The 27,334-nt window shown below is 40.9% G+C and overlaps 1 protein-coding gene across 3 annotated transcripts; it reads left to right on the top strand.

Annotated features, from left to right (window-relative positions):
* The first annotated feature begins 335 nt into the window (after window positions 1-335).
* yeats2 (YEATS domain containing 2) lies at window positions 336-27,307 on the top strand. 3 transcript variants are annotated; one of them, XM_005476224.4, is made up of 30 exons: window positions 336-553; window positions 949-1,054; window positions 1,176-1,273; window positions 1,403-1,495; window positions 2,466-2,699; window positions 2,780-2,892; window positions 4,853-5,014; window positions 6,330-6,441; window positions 8,194-8,238; window positions 8,325-8,493; window positions 8,715-8,957; window positions 9,595-9,762; window positions 10,700-10,791; window positions 11,550-11,738; window positions 11,883-12,108; window positions 12,656-12,814; window positions 13,815-13,942; window positions 15,128-15,274; window positions 17,961-18,140; window positions 20,105-20,477; window positions 20,574-20,708; window positions 21,131-21,265; window positions 21,507-21,657; window positions 21,746-21,822; window positions 21,933-22,012; window positions 24,021-24,228; window positions 24,780-25,015; window positions 25,183-25,257; window positions 25,394-25,467; window positions 25,926-27,307. In XM_005476224.4, exons 2-30 carry the CDS (start codon window positions 955-957, stop codon window positions 26,032-26,034), a joined length of 4,311 nt encoding a protein of 1,436 aa, XP_005476281.1. In that variant the 5' UTR covers window positions 336-553; window positions 949-954; the 3' UTR covers window positions 26,035-27,307. The 3 variants fall into 3 exon arrangements, with proteins under 3 accessions (XP_005476281.1, XP_019203798.1, XP_019203797.1); XM_019348253.2 differs by lacking the exon at window positions 336-553 and adding an exon at window positions 621-640 and having other exon boundaries at window positions 20,105-20,462; XM_019348252.2 differs by lacking the exon at window positions 336-553 and adding an exon at window positions 622-640.
* Window positions 27,308-27,334: the final 27 nt, after the last annotated feature.

Below are 27,334 nucleotides of genomic sequence, written 5' to 3'. Positions count from 1 at the left end.
AATGTAATGTAATACCTCCAAAGAGTTCCACTGAATCAGACACAAAAAAAACTTCCTGCAGTGATAACACTGGAGTAAAATCCCCGTAAAGTTCTTTAGAATAGACCATGATGGCTGGTTGTAATGAAGTTTGACAGGTATGCATGCCATCTTCACCGCTGTTTATGAATATCTTGTCAGAGTAGTTAGTTTACTAAGGGCTTGTAAGACGGGTTACGCTGTTGATCACGACAATAAAACATCCTTTCCAGGGAAGCAATCTTCTGAAAGGTGACAATACCTATCATTCCACGCCTCGTTTTCAATCAACTTGGTAGAACAGCGGTCCCTTGTGGCTGTTTGGCTAAACTGCAAGGCTAACTATCCACTATTTAGTTAGCTTACTTGTAGAGCTCGAGATTTAGCAATTCCCTAAACACGAGTGTGGTCTGAGTATACTAAAAACGCAACGGATATGCTCACGTTGAATTAAAAAAACACACGCCTTTCAAAGAAACGTTGCTCCACATCACAGAGTACTCCTGAAAATTTGCATTTTGTACAGCCTGAACCGGTATGTATGTACAACTGTGTGCTAACGTTAGCTAAATTAGCAAGGTTAGCGGTTGCTAACGTCAGAGAACTGTTGGCTGTATGGACGGTATGTGTATATTTATTTATCATATCGGTGGTGAGACACACTAAAATGCGATGTGCATTCTTGTTAAATGAATCTTAGACAATTGGTCGACAGTTTGAAATAGCTTGGTAGGTAGTGGACAGCCTGCTAACTCATGTTGGCATACCTGTTTGGCTAATCAGTACTGAGGTTAGCTGTGGGCATTGCTGTCAATTATCTATAGCTTCCCTGCTATGCAGCTAATTCTGTGCTAAGTGCATAGCAAATCATGTACATCACAGCATATAAGTGATTAGCTACACGTTTTCTAATTATAGCCTTCTTTACAGGAAGCCATGTCGGGAATTAAAAGGAAGATAGAGGGCAATGATCCCGACTATGAGGACGTTTCTCTGGTCCAAAACAGTAAGAGAAACAAGGCGGCTGAACATAGTGGTAAGTTCATGCTCTGAACCCTGAGCCAGTACACTTGCTTTGCTTGTTGTGGTCAAAATTAGCTATCAGTTGTGCCCTGGTCTTGTAGATATGTTCATTCCCTCTTCCCTATTTTATCCAGCTCGAGAAGCAACAGTTCAGAAGATTGAAACCATCATCAAGGAGCAATTTTCTTTGGAGATGAAGAACAAAGAGCATGAGATAGATGTGATAAGTCAGGTATTCAGATGATACTTTCTTTTAAATCTGTATTTTACTTGTTACTGCATAAAAACTTAACATGGACAATAACTTGGAGTTAAGTGTAATATTCAGCATGCCGGCTCACTGTTTTTCTTTGCTTTGCAGCGTCTTAATGAAGCCAGGAGGATGATGGACAAGCTCAGGGCATGCATAGTAGCTAATTACTATGCCAGTGCTGGACTGACAAAGCTCTCAGAGGTAAATTCCCATTCATTTGGACACAGAGTTTGATGATACAGCCTCAAAATTATATGATGATATTTGAAGAAAATTTGCAAGAAAAATATTTCTGACAGCGCAGGAAAAAATATACCAAACAACATTTTATTGATGTTTGCAGGTTGCAGCATTTATAGGTGTAGTGAGTTAAAGGTATTTTGTATTATGCTATTCTAATGAGCTGCAGTCATTGTTGGCAATCTTAGTAATTTAAAGTATTTATCTTGTGAAACAGGTTGCCGGCATCAGCATTGTAGTGCAATAGTAGCGGTACACAGCAAGTCAAATGTACACACAACAGTAGCCCTAGCTATTGTTTCCCCTGGGAAGTAAAAAATATAAAATAACACTTTAACTGAACAGTTGTTAAACTAACTTAACTATGTAAATCTTAATATTCTTTTCCACCTGGGATGTTGTTTCTTATGTAGAGCTTTTTCACCAGTTGCTTAAATCACTGTGTTTGTACTGATGCATCCACATTTTTATCTAATCCCCCCCTGTTTGCTTTTCCTGTCATCTGGAGTGCATCTAGCGTGTGAATCAGTGATGCTTGGTGGAGTCTTTTGTTGACATTTAGGTTGCACATCAGCAGCTCTTAGTATCTCCTCCTGTGTAGCCTGGTTGTACTTTATGGTGTTTATTTGCTTCAAGTGGTGAAACACATTTGTAGCTTCCACCTTCAGCTGGAACAGTTTCCTTGCATGTTTTGAAAAATATTGTCCTTTTGTTCAAGGTTGTTGAAATAGATCCCTTTTTAGGTACTAAATTGGCTCCTTAACAGGAACATATCCCGACTGGTCTCATTGTGCCATGCACTATGGATCATAAACAAATGGCATAAAACTTTATAGTGGTGTTATTGCAGACAGTAATAGCCAGCTGTCTGCTGCTCTATGTGGTAGTACAGTATAGAAACACTGACCTAAATTTCTTCTATGTTCCATAGCATACCTCCAAGAGCGACCCTGCTGTGCTGAACCATCCGGCCATCCGACGCTTCCTGGAGTCTCCTTCCCGTTCTTCTTCCCCTCTCAACCAGGGCTCCGAGACTCCATCGTTGGTCCAATCAGAGTCTGAGTCTCTCTCACAGCAAGGAGACGGTGCTGAGAGGAATGGAGAAGGAGCCTGGAGAGAGGAGAGCAGCAGGCAGGAGCGCAGACCCGGACGCAACACAGGCAAAGTAAGTTCAGCTGGCAGAAATTGTGGGTTTTTTGACCTTTTGATGATCGGTGACTAAAAGCGTTGCCTTTGTTGCTGTAGGACACATTCGGTGTGCCGTCGTCTGCAGAGCAGAGAGTGACCTACCACACTACTGGAGACGATGCATCTAGACTTTATGCGAAGAAGACAATCGTAGTGGGAAATGTATCCAAGTACGTAACCAAATTAAAAAATGTCTGTCATTTCTTTGTGACTGATTCAGTAAAAGAACTAGATCTTACAATCCCTGATAATGCATTGGTTCAAATGGAGAAAGTCTTGAGGGATGGCTGTTACGAGGAAAGGCAGCCCAGAAATTTTACCAGCTAGACACATTGTTGTGTGCCTCAACTTTACAGGGTGTTTCGGTCTTTTACCCAGGCTAATCTGCCATTTTTCCTTCCTTGGTTAGGTTTAGGGATTAGAGATCTGATCTAGATTATCATATTAAAAATTTGGGACACATCGTCAGTAGTGGACCTTGGATTCATCGGGTGTTTCGGCCATTATCACTAGACACCCTCATCCAAGGAGGCCCTGCCAGGGTTGATCAGGCCCTGGCTTATGTTAAATTGTTATTTCTCTTTTATGTTATTTCTTTGGTGACTAATTACATTGTAACAGACTTTTCAGATTAGAGGTCAGAATCTTCTTAGTAACTGTAAAAGGTTTAAATTAACAACTACAAGACAAAAAGTTTGAATCTCACAGCATTAAAGTTAATCTTTTCATCAAGCTCAAAATTTAGAATTTAACTTTTTAGAAGTAGAGAACAAGTGAAAAGAAAGTGTTGTTTGAAATAGATACTCTTTACGTAGGTACGGAGTAGCCTGGTGTTTTGTCTTAGTATTTCAGAAAGACACTGAAATTTTGAGAATAAATTACATGTAAAAATTTTTAATAAGAAAGTCACTTAAGCTTTGGGCAGGTATTATAGAAAAGGCTGCCCGCCTGCATTCACTATTTTTTTTCATTTTTAATCAGTCTTGGAGGAAAACACTAAATGCGATGGACTTGCATTTAGCCTACTGCATGTCTCTTATTTTGAAAGTTCAGTTGTCATTCATATATCACTCAGATATAATACAAATCGACCATCTTGAACCGCAGCTGGTTTAGGGTTCATGTGCAGGATCAGAAACTAAGTAGAAAGAGAGCTGATTTTATTCATTATCGGCTCAACATTAGAAGAACTGCAGCAGTCGGGGTTGGTTTTTCTTATTTTATTCAGTCAGCTGAATTTGTCTCATGCATGATTGTGCGCTGAAGAGATGAGCCACAAATCAGTTTTCCTACAAGTGTGGTCTTGAAGAAGATTGAGAATAAATTTTACCTAATTTATTTTCCCCCTGGGCGCACAGTTTTCTGTTCCTCAAGACCGTACAGGTAAAACTACACTCAGTTAATAATGCGTTGGGATCCCACCTGCCATGATACTCATGAGCACGTTGACCCCAGACCCCATATAAATAGGATACTCACTTTTTAATTGTACTTTATTACGTAACGTTTTAGCGCTTATGGGTCAGACCACACCTGTTGTGTAACCTGGCCTTCATTTTTGTGTTAGCCACACGCCTGTAGAGTTTCGTGACTGCATTTTGTAAAGTAATGAGGCTTTTGTTTTGACAACTGGGCGCCTACCATTCGTCAAAGGTGGGTTTTTTTTGTTCCAGTATGGCACACACGGACTCAAGCTGAAAAGGGTGCCAGCGATACTCATCATTAATGAAGCAAATATTAAGTAGAGAAAACTTTATTGAGATACTTATTCAGCACACTTAATATTGTAGTACATGTTTATTAATCAGAAAGCATTTGATCAGATGAGATTTTAAGTTCCTCCAGGCTTCCAACCGGTGTATGATTTAAGACAGAAACTTTTTTATGACAGAAAATTATTAAAGCGGTGTTGAAATTAGTCATGTAGCACCTCCTTGTCTGTCTCCCCTTTCCAAATATTTTGTAAAAATTTAAAGAAAAAAAAAAACACCTCTTCATTTTCAGTCTCACTTTACCTCCCTACTCTTCATCTTGGGTGGTGTTTAACTCTTCTGTAAACCATCTATGCATTACCTCAATCCAATGTTTTCACTACCTCTGAGGTTTTTCTTCTTTGTTTATTATTCTCAGGTACATTCCACCTGATAAGCGGGAAGAGAATGACCAGTCTACTCATAAGTGGATGGTGTATGTCAGAGGCTCAAGGAGAGAACCTAGCATCAACCACTTTGTCAAGAAAGTTTGGTTTTTTCTGCATCCCAGCTACAAACCCAACGACCTCGTGGAAGTCAGGTTTGGGCCAGTTTTAGTGAAATGTGTATTGAAGTGTTTTTAAGCAGTCATGCAGTTTCATGTAGTGATGTTGCAGAATAAAATAAGTTAGAAAGAATTTAATTAAAGAGAAGAAGAAGGAAGACAAAAAGAAACTTAAAAGATAATAAAAGATTTGTTCTTGCAGTGTTTCGTAGCTCTTAGATAGAATATTTACTTCTAACTTTGTATTGTCGTGATAAGTAAGTCCTTTAATCCACCTTTTTCCAAGCAACACTTGCCAAAACTGCAAGAATTATACAAACAATATTACATAATAATTCACTTTTCACTGTCAGCTCGGTGAAAATCCTTTAGATCAACTTTTACCAAACACTGCCCCCTTGTGCAGGTTTGGTGATGCAGCGCATTCATCCCCTATCAGTCTCATCGCTTTGTAGAAAATCAATATTTGTCTTACCAAGCAGTAATCACTTCAGCAAAATCTTACAGCTTGTTAGTTTTTAGGAAAATTAAAAGATGACAAATTTGTTATTCAGATTGTACACACATCATTAGGCAACGTCATTTGCTGCACAGCGAGTCAGCCTAGAACTCAACGTCAACAGGACTAATAGCAGGCACACCTAAGTGGTACAGACTTGCCCTAGCCTGAAGCAGATAGGTGTATAGATGAGCGTCACACACTTAATTTAGAAATCATTCACAAGCAACAGAGGTTAGGTAACCTTGAAATATGTACTTAAAATGTCTAATTGTTGGCATTACCCTCTAAAAATGGCTCAGGATTTAAGGTTGCCTGCAGCTTCTGAATAAATGATCTCTCTCATCAGTCAGCAGTCCTTATCCTGAGCTGTAGCCTCCCAGCTGTTTGAGCTGACAAAGTGCTCACGTTGCTGTTGCAGCAGCTCACAAGCTCCCCCCACGTAACCCAAACCTTCACTCCCAGTGAGCCCTACGCTGATGCTCTCTGCTGACTCCCAGCACAGCCTGACTGTAGATGAAGGGATGAAGTGAAGTGGAAAAAAAACACTTGCTTCACTTATAGGTTGCGCTTCAATATACACATGATACGCAGGCACATACACATAGCCTTGCAGTCAGATCAATGTCTGTTATGTTGGGATGAGAATGTCAAGCTTCAAAGGCGGAGAACATGTGAGTTTTTCAAGTCATTGATTTTTAGGAGATTCTTAACTCAGTACAGGCTAGAAAACAGATTTTTTTTAAACAAAGGCATAGTGATGCATCTTTAATACATATATTTTTTTCATCCTGACTTATATTTGAATTTTAACAGTGTTGCATAAGGCAGTTCAAATGTGTCTGTTCTCAGTGAGCCTCCCTTTCATTTAACGCGTCGCGGTTGGGGTGAGTTTCCTGTGAGGATCCAGATTCACTTTAAAGACCCTCGCAACAAACGTATTGACATCATCCACCAGCTAAAGGTCAGAATACTTTATAGAGCACATCATCATTCACTTTGCTTTTCTCGTTAGATGAGGCCTCTTTGTTTTCCCATATGCCAGTTATCAGAGCCTATTGTAGACAAGCCAGTGGGTCTGTGATATACTCTGAGACTTTTCTGACTTCTACTGCTGGTAAATTTCACATATGTGTAAAGTGTACAGGATTTAGGCAGGAAACTTAAAAGGATTACATATGTTCACATCAGTATTTTATTTTTTGACAAATACACAATATTTGCAGATTTTGCTTCTGGACACCACCACAGTGGATTTAAATTCAAACAGTCAGTGTGTGATTGAAGTGCAGACTGTCAGCTTTAACTCAAGGGGATTTCCAAAGATATTGCATTAGCAGTTTAAGAATTACAGTCATTTTTATCCACAGTCCCTCAGAAAGAGGAAGACTCTGAAAGAACTGCACAACTGACTGACAAGCAGTTTTATGACCTGTCCCCTTATTTTGTTAATGAAAAAGGGAGCAGATATAATATCTGAAGTTGATTTAAAGTGTTGAAATTGTATTTTATAGCTTTTCAGTGAGGGAGCCTATCATCAGGCTGGAAAAACAAAAGAAAACAACAATAAAACAAACCGATTAGAAAGATGGCAAAAATCCCAAAATCTATCATTTAAAGGTGGTGAACTGATTTGCATGATACATCATTATTACATGATAACAATATCACATAAGAAAGTAAATAAAACTCTTGAAGAGGTAGATGTATCATTTTCAACATCTAAAATCAAGACATGCATGTAGGGTTTACAACAAGCTGTAAACCACTGGTTATACTCAGGGACAAGAAGTCCAGACTAGACTCCGCTAGAAAAAAATTCAAAGAGCCTGCACTGTTCTGTAAACAATTCTGTGGATGAAATGAAAAATATGGAGAAGGAGAGCAACAACTCATGATCTGAAGCATACCAAATTACCTGCTGATAGAAGTAACAGGTTGAATTCTGTGTACAGGGCTATGCTCTCTGCTCACATTCAGACAAATACTGCAGAACTCATCAGACAGCATTTTGACAAAATGCTGTCTGATGAGACCCAAAAGAGCAAGCAGCACAAGTTTCTCAAGGCAAAGAAAATTTTTTACTTTTAATGGCCAAGTTGGTCACTTGATCTCAACCCAACAGAGCATAATTTACAGTTATTAAATGCAAAACTGAAGGCAGAGAGACCCACAAACAAGCAGCAGCTGAAGGTGTCTGCAGTAAAGGCCTTGTACTTCCTAAACAGTTCATGCAAGTCTTTTGATAAACCCCTTGAATACATGAATTAAAACGTTAAAATGAATTTGCTGGGGGTCAACGGATTTTATTTGCTGAGCAACTACCAATTTTATTAAATATTTTTTCATCTTACTAACCGAGTGCTTCAGCAAGCTTTCTCCTTTTATGGCTTGCTTTTTTTGCCCCACTGAAAAGCACCTGTCTAGTATCTTTTTTTCAGTCTGCATTACAATCATATATATTTTGTTTGAAAAAAATAGTCTTTGTTCAAAAAATCATGGACCTAACTGTGCGGACCTTTTTAAACTAAAGAACTTTAATTGCTTTTAGAAATGTATAGTGATATAGTCCAGTTTGATTTCAGAGTAATTGGATGTTGACATTTAAAAAAAAAAAAAAGTAATCATAATATATTGCACTAAAATGTGTTTATACAGTTCAGTAACTTTGCTGCATAAGTTTGCTGTCTTTACCCTTTCTTCTGTTTTCCTTCAGCTCGACCGAACATACACTGGACTACAGACGCTCGGGGCAGAAACAGTGAGTTAGAAATGTTCACTTTGTTTCCTGCAATGACTTTTTTCCCTTCAGAGCTTCACTCTGACGTTGCTTTATATTTGTTCCAGGTGGTTGATGTGGAGCTCCACAGGGATTCTCTTGGGGAAGACTACATCCCTCAGCCTTCTTCCTCCAAGGTGACTCACAGAGCAGCCAGCCCCACTTTGACTACCTCTCTGGCCCAGACTTATGGACGCTCTAGTTCGCCTGTCTCACATGACTCCAGTGTAGACAAAGGTACAACAGCAGATTATTTTTGCACATTTAAAATAATAGGGATCAAGTACCTGAGGGTGTTTATATACTGGACTGCTTAACAGAAAAGTAGGATTGTTTATTTTCTCTCCTTAAACCAGAACCAACCAGTTTTCAGTGGTTTCTTGGCCTTAAAATCATTTTATGTCAGCTTATTATCAAAACCAGATGACGTTCAATAAAACATGTTGTTCCACCTGCAGTTTTCATAAAGACAGAGACGGGGAGGCCTGCAGGTGTTCATAGCGCAGGCCTTGCTGCCGGTGAACGCACTCCAACACGGCCCAAAGCCGGTGACAGAGTCACCCTGGGTTCCCATGGCAACTCTGCCTTCCAGCCTATCACAGCAAGCTGTAAGATTGTTCCCCAAGGACAACCACCCAGTCCTGCTGAGTCTCCTGGGAAATCATTCCAACCAATCACAATGAGCTGTAAAATAGTTTCAGGTACGTGTCTCCACCCACTGTCCTTGTAAAATTGTCATTTTGTTTCTAAAGAATCCAATTCATCATAAATAAGATGGTCTAAGTTTACTCAGTAAAGATGCCCTATGATTATAACTTCTTTATTTCAGGTTTTGTTGAGGTGAAATCTGTAAATCACTAAGAAGTGTTGACAGCAAACGCCTCACTGACATTGAAGTTTGATGACATTATTTTTCCATTTGCTTGTAATTGCAACATATTGTTTCCTGGCACTGACACTGATTCTCAGCTTAGTGAAGTTGGTATGAATACAGTCATTGTTAGGAAGATGCAGTACTGCTCAGTAGGGGTTGACAAAAGCTTCTTTTGTTTTCCCACAGGCGCATATTTGTTGCATTAGCCAAACAAAGTACATAAAAATAGAAAAACATCATTATGTTTTACTTCAGATTTGGAAAACTGCTGATTATATTTTCAAATATCTGTAAACGCAACTGTTAACAAAACACAGAGATTGGAAACAGTGGCAAAAAGGTCATAAATTTTATCTTTCGATAACATATTTCAGAGCCCTTTTTAAAAATGAGAAAAAATAAGTTTCATAAAAAATTAAGTCTAAGAGAATTATACAATAACTGGCCTACTTCCTCCCCCACAGGGTCACCCATCTCCACACCCAGCCACTCCCCGCTGCCCCGCACACCCACGACCTCCACCCCTGTCCATTGCAAGCAGAGCTCATCCTCTGTGCTCAACAATCCTTATATCATTGTTGACAAACCGGGCCAGGTTATCGGCATGGCTTCCTCATCCGCTGCCTCCACAGGTACACTTCTCCTACTCGGTGTTAAAGTGCTGCTTGAAATCGGAAGTGGACCTGGAGCAAAATTGAGAAGCGGTGTCTGAGCCGCCCACACGGGATATAAAAATGGCTGTGAAAAATCCACTTTATAGCAGGACAGACGATGAACAGTGCCCTTCAGACTTCTCTGTTCTCTTTGTTTCTTTCTTTGCACTTTTTTTCCTCTTTAATCCCCTTAAACTCTACTTTCTAACATTATGTATTCCCTCTTTGCTGTTTTTTTTCTCCCTACCTGCACTCCTAAATTATGACGTGTGGTGAGCCAGCAGGATAGTTGCTAGAGGAGAGGTTACCATGGTAACTGAGCCAATGTGTTTCATGGCCAGATTAGGGGGCTATTCGAGGAGACCCTGCACTTAAAACAGTTTTTTTTCCCTCTCTATGTGATGTGTGTTTAAGTCCCCATAAAAATATGAGTTTTATTGCCATCTGAGCATTTCCGCATCATCAAGCAGTCATCTTGCATGATGATAGTCATTGTGTTTACTTCCTCTCAGCACCAGCATCAGGTCATATTCCACTTAGAAGCTCTTTCCTGTAGATTGTTGTCTCACACCCACTCAGCCACTCCTACACTTCCTTCACAAATGCACTGCTCACCCAGATTTGGCAATAAGGTTAGAGTGTTCTTAAATGATGTTTTATCAAAGTGGATGAGGTAGATGTGGGTGTTTTGGCTGATTCACCAGTCCTGCAGTAAAACAGATTTTAATGCAGTGAGTAAGGAACAAAACTTTAGTGGTGCTCAGCTCTGCGAGTCAGTCAACCCTGAGAGGAAACAGTCACCTGGCACCACAGTGGCCTTGATATCTCTCGAAAAGCTGAGGGGAAGGGTGGTGAATCATTACCCCCATCTGTTCTCTGACTTATTGTGTTTGTATGTTTGTTAATTATTTCACAGGAAGCCCATCCACTAAACAGTCTGCCACTCAGGGCACTCGCTCCCCAGCACCTAAAGTTCACACTGGCACCTTCCTGTCCTCAGGGATGAAGGTGAGTTGGTAGAGCCTTACTGGGTTACAACCTTAAACGTGACAAACAACATTCATTTTTACTGCCCTGTCCTCTAACTGTGATGATAGTCCTCGTAGTATCTGTGTTTAAAGCAACATTAACAAAGCAGTGTGATATTAATAGTAAGCCAGGGTGCTATCTTCAGCAGCTGTGAGTGCCTTGGCAGCTATTTAAATAGGACATCGTTCTGAGGATGGAGGAGGGGGAGCTTTGCAGAGAGAATTGCACAGTTCTTTTTCACGCAAAATGTGTCATTAGCTTGCTTTAATGTCATCCTACTTGCACATGCTAATGATCCCTTCATTGTCCACAATGAGCGAAATATGATCTGGCCTACAATTCCTGTTTTATCACAGTGGAGCTCTGATTGGTTCAGATTCTTTAGTTTTCTCTGTTGTAAACTACAGACATCTGCTCTCACACTGAAAGGCACCCCAGATGAGGACATATGGGGAATATCAAAACATGGACCCGATGAATAAATGATGATGCTGATTTTAAGAAATCTGTTTTAAGTAACATCTTTTCTTGCAGCACTGCAGCCTGCTGAAAAAAAGAATAATCAGATCTTTCTTTACAGTTAGAGTGCATCGTATTAATCATTTACGTGATGTTTTCTTTTAACCAGACAATGTAATTGGTAACTGATATATAGCAGATGCATTATGAACCCGCTGTGATTTCAAAGCAGTGTGGCCTTTTGTTTTCGAGTCCCTCTCTCCATGTTTCCCTTGCAGGTTATTATCAAGCAAGAGCCAGGGGAAGTTTCAACACAGCAACAGCAGATGGTTTCCACAGTAACCAGCCAGCAACAGCAAGCTAGTGCTACAGCAGGACACCAGTTTGTCGCAGTGAAGGGGGGTCACATGATCTCCATGTCGGCCCAGAAACAGGCTGGTGGAGGGACAGGGGCCACTAGTAGCAAGGTCAGTTGTCACCCAGACACATCTGCAAAGAAGCAAACTTCCAATGATAAATGTGTGTGTGTGTGTGTGTGTGTGTGTGTGTGTGTGTTAGTGTGTGTGTGGCCACAGTCATTTAAAAAAAACAGTTTCTTCTCTTTCTTCTAGATGTTGGGTATTCCTGTCAGCTCAGGGCTCCAGTCTTCAGTCAAACAGGTTGCTATCAGCAGTGGACAGATTCTGGTTGCCAAGGGCAACCCTTCTGTCTCCAAGGTGATGAGCGGAAAGCAGGTTTTGGCTCAGGGAGTTGCTAAAGCCATCGTCAGTGGGGCCAGTGGCATTTCTGGACACCAGGGTACCAAGGCGGCTGGTGGTACAGGTGGCAAGAGTGGAGGTCAGAGGTCAAATACACACGCACACACACATAAAAACACAGTTTCATTTTATAGCAGCCCAAGTTGTTGTTACAATTTCAAATCACTGTGACAAGTTTGATATTAAAGGGTTCTGGTGACATGCCAACTCGATCCGTTCATCCATTTTCTTAACTGCTTATTCAGTTCAGGGTCACTGGGGTGCTGGAGCCTTTCCCAGCTGTCATAGGGAGAAAGGGAGTTATACAACTTGGACAGGTCGACAGTCTGTCACAGGGCTAACACAGAGACACAGACAAGCATTCACACTCTGTTCTGCTCTGGGTTTAACTTTGACTCTGAGGTGGGGTGACACTTCAATGGGGTCATCAATGTTTTTTTTGTTTTTTTTGTTTTTTTGGTTGTTGTTGTTGTTGTTTTTTTTTTTTTTAATTTACTTGAATTACATTTAGAAACAATGTATCTCTACCCTATATTAATATCATTTTCTATATTTAAAATGTTTGCTATTTTAGACCTGAGTGAGTAATCATTATTATTATTTTTTAATTCTATGTTTGTTCTTAGTGATGGCTACACTTCAGCTGCCGGCCAACAACTTAGCCAATCTGGCCAATTTGCCACCAGGTACCAAACTCTACCTGACCACCAACAGCAAGAACCCCTCGGGGAAAGGAAAGCTGCTCCTCATCCCACAGGGAGCAATCCTCCGGGCCTCCAGTGGAAGTGAGACACGTTGCATCCTATATTATTAAATATATAATAATAATATTAAATGATATTTTTATACAGCCACTGTTTAAAAACCCCCATATCAGTTTCCAGTGATATGGCATTGCTCCTTTTGTGTCAGTGTTTCAGTCACATGCTTTTCTCAGTCTTATTCATGTTTATTAAGGCCAAGCAAAGAGTTTGACTGTGAGCAGTTTAAATAATGTTTGTTGGATGTGTCACCATGTTTTAATAGAACTCTGTGACAGTGTATTTTTGTAGAAGCAAAATGGAAAATGCAGGTTAGCGTTGTTATGTTTTATATTTTAAGGACCTGCAAGATTATAGTTTAATTCATGAATTAAGGTAGAACATTTATCTAAGTGTATTATCCCAAAGTATAGCTTTACCACTTAAATATGGTTTCCAGGACAGTCTCTGTGGACTACAGTATGTGGGTATTTAATATCCAAGAAAACCTGGAACATGTGAAGCTGCACATCATTTTCTAGCAGGTGTATAATGTCATAAATTACTAGGTGTTAGAAATATGCATTTGTCTGGAATGGGTAGCTTACTCAACAGTTTTGATAGAAACTGAAAGCAACGCTTGATTTTGTTGGCAGCTCAGTATTTGGGGTCAGGATCCCAGGCAAAAGCCTTTCACTGCAACATTTTCATCCATGCCTCCAAGTTGTAGACATCTATATTAAAAAAATATTTTGGCTCCCAGCTCATCATAAAGTTTGGAAAAAGAAATCCACTTCTGAAGTGACTCTACAACTTGAGGCATGCTAGTGCCAGTTGCAGATATTGACTGCTGCTGGACAGTGAGTCAGTTACATTCATCTGCTTTTCTGCTTAAAGACATTTTTTTCACAGCAGTAAGCCAACTTTTCACTGCCCTGCTATGCTTCACAATCGTGCCTTTGCCCTTCTTTGAAACGGCAGCGCTGATACTCTGGATTTTTCTTGTGAAATGAGACTGATTTGTATGTGGATTTCTGTAATTTAGGTCAGCAGTCCCAGAACAGCTCATCAGCGGGCTCTGGGGGCTCTCACAACTCCTCCTCCTCTTCCTCGTCAAGCAATCTACCTTCCAACCTCTCCTACACATCTTATATCCTTAAACAGACCCCGCAGGTGGGTAGACCCACTTTTTCTTTACTAACGACAAATGCAGTCACACACTGGCACAACATCATTTGTAGCTCTGTATGTATCTCATCTTTGCTTATTAGAGTGTTCATATTTATTTACGAGAAACTGAGGATGGATGCTCTTATTTGTTTACCGTTACAAAAAAAATGAGTCAGATTTCTTTCATTTTCATGGCTGAACCTGACCTGTTCTTAATTACTGTGTGTGTGTGTGTGTGTGTGTGTGTGTGTGTGTGTGTGTGTGTGTGTGTGCACGCATGTGCACAGAGGTTTCAGGTTTCCACATAGACTCTGGGTCCTGCTTTCCTAATAATGATCATTCTTCAAGGGGCATTTTTTTTTTTTTTGGATAAAATTTCATGTCAGTCTCTCTTATGAGCCAAAGAGCCAGCGCACTCCCACATTCTAATTAGGACCTAGAGGATCAATTGACCTGGAGGGCTAATTGAATTTTCCGTAGCTATTATGTTATAAAAAATTAAAATGTAATGGAAGCATTGTACTGCTTAAAATAGTCATACTGTGCACATCATGTAACCTTGTACTCTATGTAATTTAAAGTCTAATATTGGTGATATATTAAGTTCAGCCTGGCTGATCCTGTGTGGGTTTACTAGGCTGACCTGAAAGCAATTTTTATGGCCTTTGAATATAATAAGTCTGTAAGATTTTAGATAAAAACAAATTTTGTTTTGTTGCTCTGTTGGGTTGAGATAGGTGACTGGCTTGGTCACTGAAGAATATCCCATGTCTTTGCCTCGAGAAAGTCTTGAGTTGCTTTTGCATTATGTTTTGCCGTAAATGCACGAACTGTCGAAGAATTACAGCTGTTCTATATGTCAGTGGCCCACTAATAAGGTGCTCAAAAGTAATTGGACTGAAAGAATCAGCATCACGTTTACTCCAAAGTTTGTACACAAACACAAACATGGACATTTACTGTCCATGGGTTACTTGTATAAAAATGCCTGTAAATCCTGAACAGTTGATGCAGGACGTTTAAGCTCCTTGAATTACAGCTGAAAATCTGTACAGTAACACACTGATTTAAAATCCACAGTGCTGGTGTACAGAGGCAAAATTACACAAATCATTGTCCAAAAACTCTTGAACCTAACTGTGTGTTATTAGAGCTGCACTTTAGTCATTTTTCTTCTATTTTTCTCAGGGTACGTTTCTGGTTGGTCAGCCTGCACAAGGTTCGGGGAAGCAGGGGAGTTCCAGTTCGGCAGGTCATGCCGCATCATCTCCTGCAACTGCTACCCAGCAGGCTATTAGGGTGACAGCCGGACAGAAGGCAGCCATCTTGGCTCAGGTCAGTGTGGAGAGTTTACTGTAAGCTTTTCAGTGTGTAACACAAAGGCTGCTGTAGTTACTACTGTTTTTGTGTTCCTTAGTTGTTTCTTCAACAGTCTGATTTCGACACGGGCTTGTCTTTGGGGTAATTATCAGCAAAGGTCTTCCAGTTCTGTGATAGTAGGACTCGTGTGGTGTTTGCCAGCTCTTTTGTTCCTGCTCTGCAGTCATTTTCCTCTTTACTATTCTTAATGAAATATTCATTCTTCTTCTCTTTTTTTGCCTCCCTCGTTTGATTACTAAATTATGACCATCCTGCCAAATCTCAGATTTTAGAAGTGGTGGAAATGCTTTTGTATTTTCTTTGACAATGAAATATCTTCAGAAGTCTTTTCTTTTTTCATTTGAAAGTATATGGATTAGTGTTGTGTTGGGAATATCATTTCATAACACAGTTCAGTCTGTCATCCACATGCTGAAAGTTGTATTTTGCACATTGTTAGAGGGACATTCTCATTTCATTTGGTTCATTGTATCTCGTGGTAGTGTGGGCTAGTGTAGTATAAAAGTATAATTATTACTAGAAATGTCACTGCATACTCAGCGTTTAAACAATGCTGCCCTTGCAACAGAAATATGGCCTAGTCAGCTAAATTCTTCTTCTGTTTTATAAAGGTACAACACCATGTAATTGTAGTTATCAAGCAAGGTGTTATCCAGCAGGACTGCAGCAGTTCTATAAAATAGACGGTTATATGAAGGCTGTCAGAATAAACTGGCATAAAAGGACTCGGCCAGAGTATAACCACATCTTTGTACAGGATAGGAAGACTGTTGTTGCTAGCTCTGCTAACATTAGCCACACTCCACAAACAAATTTGGCCACCTAAGTAATGTTATACAGGCTGAAGCTGCAAATGTTTTCAACAGCATTTAAGATACATTTTAGTTATTATAGAAGTTTGTCAACAGTTTCTAAATGCTCTTAAGTACCAACATGGATTATTTGTGCGGATCATGTCTCTCCACTTAATGTTTTAGCATTACATTAGTCTGATTTGTGCTAGACTCAGCCTTATTCAGTTTAAGTTGTTGCATTGCCTTAATTCTCCAAAGTAAAACTTTCTAAAATGTCTAAAGATGTAAAACCAACGTGCCAGTTTTTTTTAATGTGATGTCTTTTTCTTTTTAAATCTGTGTCTGTGTTGGCTGTGTTTTGAAAATTTATAAGAAAATTAATTAAATGAAAATGCAATCAAGCTTTTTACAATTTTCTTAAATACCAACAAGGACCATCTGTACAGATCGTGTCTCCCCCTTTAATCAATGTAAATTAATCACCAGTGACCTCTGTGGTTATTATCCTAGTGTAAAATTAGTCTGCTTTTAAGGTGCTTAAGAGAAAACATAATTTGTGCTTGACACAGCTTTTTTTTCTGTTTAAGGTTTTGCAACATCTTAATTTTTCCAAAGTTAAAGTTTATATAATATCTCCAGACATAGATCCAACACAGATTCAGGAAGAAACAGAATAAACGGTGGATGTAGCTACCAAGTGGTCATCCTCTGGTTTTTGAAGTTTTGTTTGGAAGAAACAAGATTAGCATTTTCACTTGGTTTCATCTTGGTTTAAAGAAAAAAAAATAATGATGAGGACGGGCAGGTCTACTTGAAGTCATAAGCCAATGAACATACCTAAAAAAAAAATGCTCTTTTTCAAAACATAGTATGACCAAGACTTTTTTTTATTCATTATAAACAAAACTGAGTAACTGAGTCCATAAACTCATCAAGAAAGTGGTTAGAGGTCAAGACACAAGGCTTTCCCATAGACTTCTATAGCTCCAGAGGTGTTTCTGCAACCACAGCTATCGCCATCTGGTGGCTTTCGGATACAGTGCAGGTTGAAGATACTTCCTCACTGGCTTAATTTTTCCAACTGGGAAGCTATGTCCATGTTTTATGCTGTCCATGGTTATTAATTAAATCTGGTATTACATCTTGACTCTGAAACATAGATTGAAAAACAAAAACATATTATTCAAAGATGGCACTCAAACAGTACATATGAGTGTAGTTAGTTTTCCATTGGTTCCACCCACAATTTAAATGAGCTATAACAGTGAAGGACCTGTCCAGGGTGCTGCTGGTGCAAGCACCCGATTCTCCCATGTGCTGCTGAGCTGGAGGTGGACAAGTCCCCTCATGCATTTTAATCAGTCTCACTTTATATAACACTATCATAGCAGTTTTCATTTATTGGTGTTTACCCAAGTGAAACTGACTCCAGAGTTTGAGTCAGACTGGTATAGCGTTAGTTTTTTTGCAGGGGTTTTTACTGATGAAAAAAATGGCTTCCAGTATCATTTTCATATGAAATAATATACAAATACAATAAGTACATTATTATATTACATTATTGCGCTGTTCCTGAAGGGTGCAAAACTCAATAATATCATTGGTAACAAATGTGAAAGTGATTCCTTACTATTTACTGTCAACATGGCTACTGTGGAAATGCAAAGAACAAAGTCTGTGTATGTTTGTCACAGTTTTTAAAAAAAAACTTCTTTTTTTTTCTTTTTTGATTGATTGATTGTGAGTTTTCACCTCACTTGCCTCCTTGACAACTTCAGCGTGCTGCATGTGGGCCACTGCTGCTGCTGATGTTATAAGTAGGTAATTGCTCTTCCTCTGATTGACAGGTGGTGGGCAGCTCCCAGGGTGCGCAGGTGAAGTTGCCTGACGGCTCCGTTAAAACTGTAACGGCAGCAGGAGCAGGCCACTTGTCCAAGCCGGGCACCACCACGTTAAGGATGACAGGTGGAGTCATCACCGCTGCTAGCTCCACGCCTGGCTCTGTCAGCAGTGCGAGCCAACAACAGGCGAGTTTCACAGTTTTTATTTACATCCCTTTTATTCTGCATGGCAGATGTTCCTTTCTAAGAGTCACGTTAAACCAAAGAGCTGTTAGCATTTCTTTTATGGTTGCAAGCTAGTTATACTGTTTTTAATTACGCTGGATTTCATACCCACCTACAGATGAGGACGCAATTATTAGCCTCCCTTTGAAAATGTATTTATTTTTTTTAACACAGCTGGAAGGAATTTTTAACATCCTAGTTTTATTTTTTGGATGCTTACATTATTTTACTTTGTGTACAGAAAGAAAATTATTTCCCCAAAAATAAAAATTACCAGGGTTAAAATTCTCAGCTCCACTGATGCTAATGGTCAGTTGTGTCTGGATAACAGCCTGCAGTCACTTGTTTTAGCTTTCAACAAGTCTCACTCACGTCCTCCTGAGCAATCCCAGGCCATTCCTTTTTGGTGAATCTCTCAAGATCCTCCAGATTTGGTGGTCTGCTCGATCTCCAGTTAACCCCGCATCAGAGTGGGCAGGCGAGCGGGTAGCATGAAAAACCATCTTTGTGAACTCGAGAACGAGGGAACATAGGATTTTCATGCAGTGTGATTGTCCCACAATTCACGACTTGGCTAAGTCATTCACTAGTGTCCTGGCAGCTCTCACTAGTTTCCAGAGTCTTTGAGATCTTTTGTTTCCTACCTCTGCCAGGCTTGTTCTGTACTGTGAGGCTCTCTGAATTTATTGAGGTTACTTCTCCATCTCTTGCCTTGTGAGCACCAGTAATTCTTTTTTGCTAGTCTAAACTGATTTCTTTTGGTTTTTTTGTTGTTTTTTGGCATGATGCTTTCTCAAGGGAAGCTCAAATTCTTGCTTAAGTTTTTATATTGTGTGTAAACTGAAAGAAAGCCCTCATTTTTAACTTTCTTTTACAAGCTTTGAGCATTAAAGCACATCATTGCACATTTGTGGTTTGTGCTTTGGCTCAATTAAAAGATCAGTTTTTGGGGGGTGTTAATATTGATCCTGGTATTTCTGCTATTCTGCAAAAATAGAAATAATTGATGCTTTCTAAAGGAAACCTTGCTCTGTTCAAAAAGCATTTGGAAAAATTTTATTCCCCTATGGAATCTTTCAATTCCATAGGGGAGCTAAAGATTTTATCCTCATCTATAAATCTGGTATGATAGATAAAATCGAAGCACCCTGATTTTGTAAGAAATAACACATTTTTGTATAAGTGGAAATGGGGGACAAAAAAAAGGCAGTAGAGATACACGGAAAACAAATGATCCAGCCTGAGTGCAGTGGCTCGCATGTGTAGGCACACTGCTGTGTATATTCATAAGCATCGGTCTGAGTTTGGATGATTACATCTTTAGAGTCAGTAGCTAGGCATCATAAACCAGAGAAATTGCAACACACAAAAAGATTTACTCGGCGCTCCAACAAACAAGCCAAAGAGGGGGAACTGCTCTTTCTGAGGACTCTCTGTGAGGAAAAATGGACTCTTTTGTTTCTGAGATTCCATAAAACCATTGACCTGATCAGCACAGCTCATTCTGAGAGCTGCGTGGCACTAGAAAACAAACATCAGCAGAATAAAGAATGCACCAACTCTCCTCCAGGCACAGCCACAGCAATCTTCTCTCACATATACACTACAGTGTTTTTGCAAATGGACTTGGACGGTGATATTTTTCATATTTATGAACACGTTCGCTGTCGTGCAGCTCTAAATAAGGTGAAATGCTGCTGTATATGTTTTTTTTTTTACCTCACTTTATTAACTATTTTGACAGAAGGGATTTGTTATTAAAAGTGTGTTGTTTAATGAAACCATGGTCTGCCATCCAGTGTGAGAACAGGTTGGACACTTGAGCTTGTGCTCTACTTTGGTTAGCTCATTATCAGAAATGTTAAAGGACATAAAAGAGTCTGTGTTTAGCTGCTTGACACATGTGTTTCCGTGTGTCCGTGCAGGCCCTCGATGGTGGGAAGTCTGCTTCTCAGCATCACTCACTCCTGATGGCAGCCAACCAAGCAGCAGTAATCAGCGCAGCAAAGAACACCAGCGCCGCTGGAGGCGGCAGCAGCCTGTCGAAGGCAGCAGTGGCCTCCTTGGTGAAGGGTGCTGGAAACCCTGCTGCGATCGCAAAGACTCCTGAAGGTTCAGCTGGTGCTGTAGTAACAGGTGCAAAGGGGATCACCAACATGCCTGTCATCAGCATGTCCAAAGGTGTGGGTACTGTGGTGGGTGTGCCCAAAAGCAGCAGCGGCGCGTCCCTGGTTTCTGCAACTTCGTTAGTCAGCGGAGTGGCAGCCGCCGGAGGAAAAACGGGTGCTGCTCTCTCGGGTAGGAAGAAACAAGCCTGATTCTGCGTTAACTGTCAGGTTAAATGTTAACGCATTACTTGAACAAACAGAGCACCTGTGTTTTTGTTTTGTACAGGTATGCTGAAGATCCATTCTGGAGGTTCCAGCTCCCAGCAGACTGTCTTAACCATTCCTGCCAACCAGCTCAAGCAGCTGGGCGTTGGAAGTGGGTCCGGTGGACTGCAGACCATCTTCATGCCTGTGGGGAAAGGTGAAATAAACCCACAACAAAACAGTGAATTCTAGATTAATAAATTGGGTCCTCCATGATAACACAAGATGCTGCACAAACAAAGGTTGCTTTGTTGGAGTCTCACTTATTTTTAATAAGTTTCTGAGGGTAAATCTTAAAATATACAAAAATTATGCTAAATATGTTTTTCCTCGTGTGATTTACAGTGTGAGACTTCGAACAGTTAGTTTACGCTCTAAACTGAGTTTATCTTCTTTCGTTTAAAGATGGCAGAATGATTTATTTACAACACGCAGAAAATCAGATTTTCATTATTTCAGTTTTTCTAAGTGCAGCTTCTGAAATACCTGTCATCCTACCCTCTCATTTTTCATCCACTTGTTAAGCCCGTGTACCTAATTGCCCACAATCCATTCCTGTGTGTTTTACTCTGTTTGTAGTCGTGTCAAAGGGCCCAGTCTCCAGTACTCCTTCCTCCTCCTCCTCTTCCACCACCCCTGGAGCACCTGGAGCTGGAGCCTCCCCAAGTCCTGCCAGCCAGGCCTCCCCCTCCCTTGCCCTGCCTCTGGTACAAGGTGAGAGGGGTCCATCCTCACTGCACCTGCTCTCCTCTTCTTTTCTCCTCTTTCTTTGCGTATAAAATTATTTATTTTGCTTAGAAGCACATTAGGCTGTAACTGGTAAACTCGGATCCCATCCCAAGTCATGTTACATCCCTGTAGTCTCATCTCATCATTCTCTTTTATCTCCCAATTTAAAATATATAGTATGCATAATAATAAAGCAGCCTTCTCTAACACTTGTTTTCTTCCACAGTGAAGACGGAGCCAGGTGCTGGCACAGCTGTCACAGCTGGTCCATCACCCCCGGTGACTACTGCCCCCGCTTCCTCTGTCCACGTTGCCTCTGCAGCTACCACCGTCAAACAGGAGCAAGGGGCAGAAAACTCATCGCACGACCTCATCAAGTAAGGGCAGGGACCTGTTACAATCACATACAGTGTGTATACATGAAAGCTTCTTGGCACCTGACAGCTGTGATTGTCTTCTCCTCAGCACTGAGCATATAGAAACCATGATGCAGCTGCTGACAGCTGTGGTGAAGAAATTCCCTCTAATTGTGCCAGATAAGAGTAAGTCAGCTCGTCTTTCATTTGATGTACGTAAAGGAAAAGTTTACATCAAAAAAGGAAAAGCTGTCTAAAAATTTGACACACTGGTTTATTTCTGTTTCTTTCTTTAGCCGAAGACTCGCATCCATTTTGTGCCTCGTCATCAGAACAGTATTATTCCTGGAATATTGGCAAGCGCAGAGCATCAGAGGTGACCTTTTGTTTTGTGTTTGCTTTTGATGATAAAAATTAAAATTCACAGAAGTGCGGTAGCTGGGCTTTCAATCAGAGAGCCTCATTAGAGTCAAAGTACTGATGAACCAGCAGAGATCTACATGTTTTTGATTTTTGGAGCTGTGCAGGCTTGGAGTATAGTCATTTTTTTTTCCTGAAAGTATGCAAATGTATTAAGGTTTTTCTCTGTTTTTTTGTGGTTTTTAAAAGCTTTCAAGCTGTCTTTCAAATAGAGAAAGCAGGCTTTTTTTTCTTTTCTCTGTATGCATTTCCTCACATGAAAGTTTCATTTAATCCCATCTGAGGGTGACAGCACCCACTTACTAGCATTTGCTCACCAGGTTCCAGCTTGAGGGCGTCTGTGAGTGATAATTTGCAGTGTCTGCAGTTTTGTTGCCTGTGTAATCTCCCTTCATGCAGCATCCCGACTCAGAGAGCTTTCTGCTTGCCTCATGTCTTTCTGTTAGGTCACATATATATTGCTGCCTCTCGTCTCCTGTCATATCTTCATCAGTAGCTCATACAGGCCAACCCATATCCTAGCAGTCTGTTCTCTTTTTCTATGGCTATAAAAAGGATCCCAGACAAGCCAAGGCATAGTTATTTATATCTACAGGTCACTAATTTACACAGAGGACAGGGGACTCATCACACATCATTACACAGTATGAGGACAGGAAAGGATTAAGTGGTGTCTATAGGCTGGAGAAAAACTGTGTTTCTGCACAGCAAGTCTGTGTGTTTGCTAATGAAGTGAACATCCTTCTATATGCACATCATCCCATCTCAGCAACAATCTCGCAACACTTCAAGGGACTTCCAGGCCCAGCATGACAAACCATCTGGCAAAATGAAAGGAACGAGAGCCATAAATTTAATTTCAGTGTTCATCAGGACGGGGAAAGACGAACTGCATCTGCACACATTGCTCAAGATTCGTCCACCATATTGGTTGTGATATAATCACACCTATTCATAGGTAGCAGATTGCCACAGTTGCCTGTAGTTCGGGTGATGGGCCTCACCCTGCCAGACAGGCAGGCAACATGGACGCTTACATTTGTGAATGCAATAACTCGAGAACAGAGCGCTGTTGAAGTTTCAAATTGATACCATAGATGTCTCTACTAAAAATCCCTGGCGAGTTTGAATCTCAGTAACATCTACGTCAAGGTAGATGCTCCATTCAACAATATGTTGGCAACCAAAGCAATCACAAGGAGGTTTTTGCCAGCTGGTTGGGAATACACCTTTTCATCCTAGCAACAGGTGGTTGCCAGGGGTCTGTAGACCTGCATGATCGGGGTTTTAGCAGTCACTTTCCCTGCAACTGCCATCAACCATCACTTGAACCAGCTGGGAATACTCATTGTTTCCTTCACCTCCCGGTAGTTGCCAGATGGTTCATGGAGCGTTGACTCATGCCTTATTCACTTGATCCTACAGTGTCACATGCCCAGAATGGCAGCCAAGTTAATGCCACTTGTGTTCACATGTGGGAAAGACCTCAATAGAATGAAATAATATCAAATTTCAAAAGACGCTCAGAAAGTCATTTCTTTCCCCAGTTTAAGGATTAAGAAGCTTCCCCGTGTTAGACTTCCCGCTAGCCTACTGCTTCATTAAGGCGTCAGTACAGTGAGCTGACACGATCAATGTCTATTACTCATCCCACCGGAGCATTGAGCAAAAAGCATGCTAATTGCATTTGTTCACACTGCTTTATAAGCGTTTTTTGGATACAGTAGGCTGAAAGGAACCAAAAGGGCACTTGCCTGTATGTTTATTAGGATAAGGAATATAAAGTATATTTGTGCCATCACACAGTCAAAACTCTTATTAACCCCAGCTGTGTGTGTGTGCAGCAACATGACCTGTTTGTGGCTGATGTTTCCCAGTATAGCGTGTGATTGATTGATTGATTGATTGATTGATTGATTTCTATTCTCTCTCTCATCATATCTCTGGTTTTGGCCTCTGTGCAGCTTCAGCGAGCCGTAGCGGTGAAGCGGGTCGTCCAGGACGTGTTGGATCACTCGCCCCGTCTCCAGGCCCTCACCCCGCCAAAGACCAGAGAGGTGGTGCAGTGGTGTCGACAGAGGGGTTACACGCCGCCTGACCCCGAACCCCCACAACCCAAGAACGATGACGAGTCCATCGAGGACATTCTCACTCAAATCGATAATGAGCCTGGTGAGTTTGTGCCTGTGTGTACATCTTCTACAGGAAGATCGTTTCACTCGGTCTTGTTAAAGCTCCAAGCGGATCAATATTTTCGCCTCAGTGTTGCATGTGTGGGTGTACTGTTTCTGCAGCTACCAGTGGATCCAGTAATGCGTCTGCAGACCAGTTGTGTGCGAGGGCGGCCAGTGTGCAGCCTCAGTGCTTTTGTTCAGTCGCATTGTTTAAAGCTCTCATTAATTCCATCTTTTTGTCTCTAAAGGATGGGTAGTGAGGCCGTTTAGCTCACTGAGCCAAACAACATGATAATCGGTGTTTGTGCTCTACTCATCTCTGTCTGTGCAAATGTCTTCATTTGTAATTGTCGCATTGTTGAACTGCGAAAATGATCAAAGAGCTCACAAAAACCCTCCTTCGCATGTCTCAGTTTTGCTTTAAACCACACAGCCACACTTCAAGAATCTGTAGCCTGAGAGATACACCAAAGCAGTCGGCATTTCTGCTGATGCTGCGGCTTGTGAAATGATGTGTTAAATGAAGGGTACGTGTGAATGTTCCCACAGAGTGCCCGTCGACCCTGAGTAGCAGCGAGGAGCTGGTGCTGCGTCTCGAGCAGATGCAAGCTCTGCTCAAGACTGAACCAGAGGAGGCGGATGACGAAATAGTCGACATCATCACGGTGACTCCTCCCTGCCACAAGCTAAAGGTCAAAGAGGAGGAGCAGGAGGCTGACCCGGAGCCCAAATTCTTCCTGGGTGCCAGCCTGTCCGATCAGTTTGTCAGTGAAGCAGCTCAGCAGGTCGGGACCCTCTCTGGGGGTTTTTTTGTTTCGTTTTTTTCCTAAGAAATGTGGAAAAAGTGAAAAAATTCAACCAGTGATTTCTGATTCCTTTACAGCTTTTAGCAGCTAACAGGAGGGCACATCACTTTCCCCCTTTTTTATAAGATGGACACTATCTCTTTCAGATCGGGGTAACCTTCCAGCCGGTGGAGGTGGAGAAGAATGTGTTCGCTCCAGTAATCGAAGCCATGATTCTAAAGGTTGGTCACTGTACACAAACCAGTAGCTCATGAAAAATGTCGAGAAACACTTGAAAAATAGTCTGAATCTGAATCCTGAGTGCTTGTTTCACTTAATCACTGTGTGTGTGTGTGTGTTTGTGCCTGTACACTGTAGGCTACAGAACAGTTTGCAAGTGACATCCTGAGAGAAGCGCTGGCTGGGGCCTACACCAAATCCCCTCCAAACAGGTCAGCCTTTTTTTCCTCTTTCCTCTCTAGCATACAACCTCCCTTAAAGCTTCAGTTTTCACTTTATTTTTTATATTTGGGCCTTTTGCAGCCTATTGAGTTAAAATAAAAAACAAAGAGTGAAGTAAAAAAACTTTTTTTTTTCTTTCATGTTTTATAAACAGATGTTAATATAAAGGCCTGGTGGTAGCTTGTATCGTTTTTTTTCACCCTATATCACAAAAATGACTAAATCTGTGTGTTAGATGGTGCTAGAGTGGATGGATGCTCTGTTTCTTTTATTAAAAACCAAAACTGTGAGTCACCTTTTACCAGAGGGTGACACATTTTAAAATGAAAACATGTCTGCATGCTCACTAAACGCCATAAACCGAGGGCTGTCCCAAACTGAAAGATACTTCCAGGGTGGTGTTTTTGTTCCTCTTGAAGTCATTTCTTGGTTGCGTTTGTGTTTGCAGGGTACCGAGAGAGATCACAGCCATGAACATCCACCAGGCTGTCAACAGCATCCCCACCTGCGACTTCCTTACTAATGCACACATGGGTTACCTCGCTAAGGACAACTGAGGCCTCCTCTATTTGACATCGACTGGTTACTGACAATGAGACAAATCGACCGTGTTCGTGATCACACTCGGTCCCGTTGGCTCAGGTTGCGCAGCAGTAATAATGTACTGTATTCATTAAGTTGACCATAGAAGGGCTCAGTTTGCTGCTCGAGCAGCTGCATAGCAGCAAAGTAACAAATGTTTCTAATACTCTGTAACATCTTAGTGCTGGTGCATTGAAGCTTCGTGGGGCTCGTGTTATTGGATTTAGAGAAGCGATTGTGCTCTTGCTTACCTCAAGAAAAGATTATTTTAATGATGAAGTGTTTTCTGCCAGACAGCTAGCTAGTCACTGGGGAAATGAAGCCTGAGTGACTTGCAGGGTTAAATAATAACATCAGACAGCTGTCCCATCTCCAGTGTACTGCATCTCGCCGTCACAATCACTGAATTTTTGGAACTGGCTGAGTCTTTTAGCTCAGGTGAACCACACATTTAGCTGTTCAGAAACACTGAGTATTTTTTTATCATTTGGGAAGAGCATACACAGCAGTTCTGCTGAAAGTGGCATGGCAACCAGCATTCAGCTTTTGATGTGTTTCACGGTTACCTGACAGAGGTAACGTCGAGCCTTGCAAGACAAACAAGCACGCAGGAAGTGTTTTCTAAGGCCCTTCAGATGGGGTAATAGATTCATCTTTTATAGTCTGAAATTAAAGGTGGGTTATGCCACAGAGACCCTGATGAACTAATATGATGCAGGAGACGATGTAGTGTGAGAATCAATGTGATTTAGAGAAACTCGCTGTTAGTATTTATCTTCGGTTCATGAACCAGCCCTGGCAGTGCGCTGAAGTGCTTTTAAGCATTCTGTGTAACAGCTGTATTGTATCTTATCATGTAATGTATAGTGTATATGACCAGTATATGAAGTATGGTGTTTTCAGACACTGTTTATTTTTCTATCGAATCTCAGCACCTGCGATCAATTACACCCTGACAGTAGTGAGTGTGTTTGGATGTGTTTGCTGTAGTCCACACAGAGGTCAGTGAAGTTGATGTGTGTGTGTCTGTGTGCGTGTTGTGCTGTTGTTTCTGTTTAATGTGCTGCTTTGTATTACGTTCATGTGTGAGAATGTGGATGTGTGTCGGGCTGAGTGACTCTGATGCCTGTTAAACCAAATCGTATTAGTGTAGAAGACACCTAAACATTGTATTTTCAATTTCAGTGCAAACCAAAAATATAATCAATATTCTTGTAATGAATTTTAAAAACCATTCTTGCAAACCTGGCTTGTCTTGATGGTTTTTTTTTCTCG

This window comes from Oreochromis niloticus, linkage group LG18 (assembly GCF_001858045.2).
Source record: "Oreochromis niloticus isolate F11D_XX linkage group LG18, O_niloticus_UMD_NMBU, whole genome shotgun sequence".
In the NCBI taxonomy this organism is placed as follows: Eukaryota; Metazoa; Chordata; class Actinopteri; order Cichliformes; family Cichlidae; genus Oreochromis; species Oreochromis niloticus.
This window is presented reverse-complemented; position numbering and strand designations above follow the sequence as displayed.

Coding starts and splice junctions, on each gene's coding strand:
- yeats2 (XM_005476224.4), top strand. CDS start 955: ATGTCGGGAATTAAAAGGAAGATAGAGGGCAATGATCCCGACTATGAG. Junction 5,015..6,329: donor AACGACCTCGTGGAAGTCAG/GTTTGGGCCAGT, acceptor GTCTGTTCTCAG/TGAGCCTCCCTTTCATTTAA. Junction 8,494..8,714: donor TGACTCCAGTGTAGACAAAG/GTACAACAGCAG, acceptor TTCCACCTGCAG/TTTTCATAAAGACAGAGACG.